The sequence below is a fragment of the Physeter macrocephalus genome, chromosome 7, assembly GCF_002837175.3.
Source record: "Physeter macrocephalus isolate SW-GA chromosome 7, ASM283717v5, whole genome shotgun sequence".
NCBI classification, from domain to species: domain Eukaryota; kingdom Metazoa; phylum Chordata; class Mammalia; order Artiodactyla; family Physeteridae; genus Physeter; species Physeter macrocephalus.
Window position 1 is genome coordinate 80053356 of NC_041220.1, and position 2994 is coordinate 80056349.

General features: G+C 45.5%; 1 protein-coding gene across 3 annotated transcripts in view; it reads right to left on the reverse strand.

The window, feature by feature from the left end:
- FAM114A1 (family with sequence similarity 114 member A1) overlaps nucleotides 1-2994 on the reverse strand; it is a 66246-nt gene that overhangs the window by 11488 nt on the left and 51764 nt on the right. For all 3 annotated transcript variants that reach the window (XM_024116648.3, XM_024116653.3, XM_007102309.4), the window contains exon 9: nucleotides 654-745. In XM_024116648.3, coding sequence (XP_023972416.1) covers nucleotides 654-745 — 92 coding nt within the window. The remainder of the gene's footprint in view (nucleotides 1-653; nucleotides 746-2994) is intronic.

Below are 2994 nucleotides of genomic sequence, written 5' to 3' on the forward strand. Positions count from 1 at the left end.
CAAAAATTCAAATTAAAAAAAAAGAGAAGAAAGGGAGAATGGGAAAAATGACAGTTTTAAGTAATTAATGATCAGTGACCTCATTAAGAAATGCCATAGCATGACCTTGTAGGAACTTGCAAAACATAGTGTTACTCTCAGAGGAAACCAGACAGTGAAAGCTCAGATGGTCTTAGACACGACGAAGCACCAGCTTTCCAGTGTGAGGGGTTGTGTGAGTGGCCTGGCTCTGGCAGATGTGGCCTTTCTCTGCCTAATGCTGGCATGTCACTTTTGAGGGGAGGGGAGATGGAATTTGAAAAAGCCCTTTGGTGATTCTGCACCTTCTTTCCTCCTCTAGGCTGAAGATAACCACTGATCTGATCTAAGACCCTATTTTAAGGAGAAATGACTTGTTCAAGGTCACAAGGTAATTACCAGTGAAACTGCAACTAAAACGCAGGTCTCACGACACAGCCTAGCAGGTTCTCCGCTGTCACATTTCATGATGTTGCCTCCTCGAATCTTAATTACTGACCTGGGACTCCCCTCCCCCTATGTGCCATTGGGACTTGGGGTTTTTCTATTTCAGGTGGATTTCTGGATTTTACAACCGAGACCTTAAAAAAAAAAAAAAACCAATGAGCAAAAACTGAGATTCATATGGCGCTGACCTTATTGAGTTTGTCAGGCGTGGCCGCAACATGCAATTCAAAGAGAAGCTCTGTAAGCATGCTAGCAAATTCTTCTCCCTTTTCTTCTATCCCTGGAAATAGAAAATGACAGAAGTAAGAAGCATGATTTATTTTTCATCCTTCAGAATGTGGCAGCTCCCCCAACCTTACAGCCCACAGAGTATAAGTGGGGGCAGCAGCAGCCCGCCCTCCAGCCGCTGGGTAAAGACGAGCTGTGCCCATGTATGAGCACAGAGGCTAGGCAGCAGGCTGCAGCTGAGCGAGGGGCTGGTGGAGCCTTGCTGCTTGCAGCTCTAGCTGGGGCACCCCTGGGCTGGCCTGAAGGGCACATGAGGGCAGGGAGGGACCTACTGGTCTTGTTCACAGCTATAGGTGGTCAGTAGCTGTTTGCTGAATGACTGAATGAACAAATGAATGACCCTTCTCAGGCCTGAGAGCCCTGGGACAACACTGTGTTTATGACTGACAGTACTGTTATGCTTAGCATTGCAACCCTTAATGATACTCAGGGTACCCTTTTAGGTCCACAAAGCCACAGTACCGAGCAAGCAGAATTAGTCTCCATGGATCATCTACTTATATCTTAATACTTATAACAACATTATATCTCTGGAGAAATTTCCCACGGTTTCCTAGGACACCTGCCTGGTCCTACAATATTACATAATGATATGTCTTCCCTTCAGATTGGAAGTTACCTAAGGATACAGACAATATTTGTTTTGCTCATTCCTGAATCCAGAGCATCTAACACAGTGCCTGGAACATAACACGTGCTAAAATGAATATTTATTGAATAAATAATTTACTAATATATTATACCATAGATACTAATATATTGATTATCTATAATATAACATGTTATATATATATATCATGAAATAAAAATAACTTACTATTATTGGTGGGCAATAAAGAGGAGAGATCTTTAAAAGTTACAATGTTATATCTCTCATTTGTATCTACAAGTTGAGGCCATTTTCAAAGTTTCTTATAAGTGCTAAAGAATTGATTTCATGATGGATTGTATCACCAGTTTGGGGTGGTGGTGGAGGGAGAAAAGCATCATTCATCTGGCCTTATTACATGATCTCAGAAACCCTCTGAGAAGAAAATACCGTGGCCTATGTTAGTGGGTGAAGGCAGTAGCTTCAGAGAGGACTAAGCTATGTGAGAAATACTGTATCTAACACTTGTCTGCTTGTGCTTATTTCTGTTTTAGAGACAAAATGGTTAATCAGCAGCTTGTGAAGATAGCCAGGATAACTTGTAGGTCTTTGTTCAAAGAATTTGGCCTAATCAGTTTATCATCACCTAGAATTTATATATTCTCATTGGGGAGCAGGTCAATAAACACACTAGAGAAGTAAAACATCTACGTCAGGTGAGAAGTTTTATGGAGAAGTATAAATCAAGGGAGAGGAATAGGGACAGCTGGGGGTTAGGAATTTCCAATGGAGAGGAGCTGAGAAAATGGCTTTTGAGTAATAACCCAGAGGAGGAGAGAGATGAGCCACACAGATCAGGGGAAGAGCCTTCCAGGCAGAGGCACTGCCAGGGTCAAGTCCAGGAGAGAGTGTGCCTGGCTTGCTCAGGGACAGCAAGGAGGACAGGGTGACCGCCACACGGGGAGGGAGGCATGTGCCTTGTGGTGGAGGGAGAGATGGCTGTCTTTGTTCACAGTGAAGCTGATACAAGCAAATCATAAAAGCCATAAAGCAAGTGTGCAGACGGAGCAGTCTTCTGCAACACTTGATCCAATTCTCAGGGGTATTAAGAAACCTTCCTTGAGGAGGTGATGCCTGAACAGAGCCTTCAAAAATGAGAAGGCTGGGCTTCCCTGGTGGCGCAGTGGTTGAGAGTCCGCCTGCCGATGCTGGGGACACGGGTTCGTGCCCCGGTCCGGGAAGATCCCACATGCCGCGGAGCGGCTGGGCCCGTGAGCCATGTCCGCTGAGCCTGCACGTCCGGAGCCTGTGCTCCGCAACGGGAGAGGCCACAACAGTGAGAGGCCCGCGTACCGCAAAAAAAAAAAAAAAAAAAATGAGAAGGCTTTAGGCCCGTGAGCCATGTCCGCTGAGCCTGCACGTCCGGAGCCTGTGCTCCGCAACGGAAGAGGCCACAACAGTGAGAGGCCCGCGTACCGCAAAAAAAAAAAAAAAAAAAAAAGAAATGAGAAGGCTTTAGTCACATGTACAAAGGGAGAGCTGAAGGGCTACCGAGTCAGAGAGAGAATGAGAGAGAGAGAGAGAGAGAGAGAGAGAGAGAGAGAGAGAGAGAGAGAGAGAGAGAGAGAGGGAGAGAGAGAGAGAGGCCATCA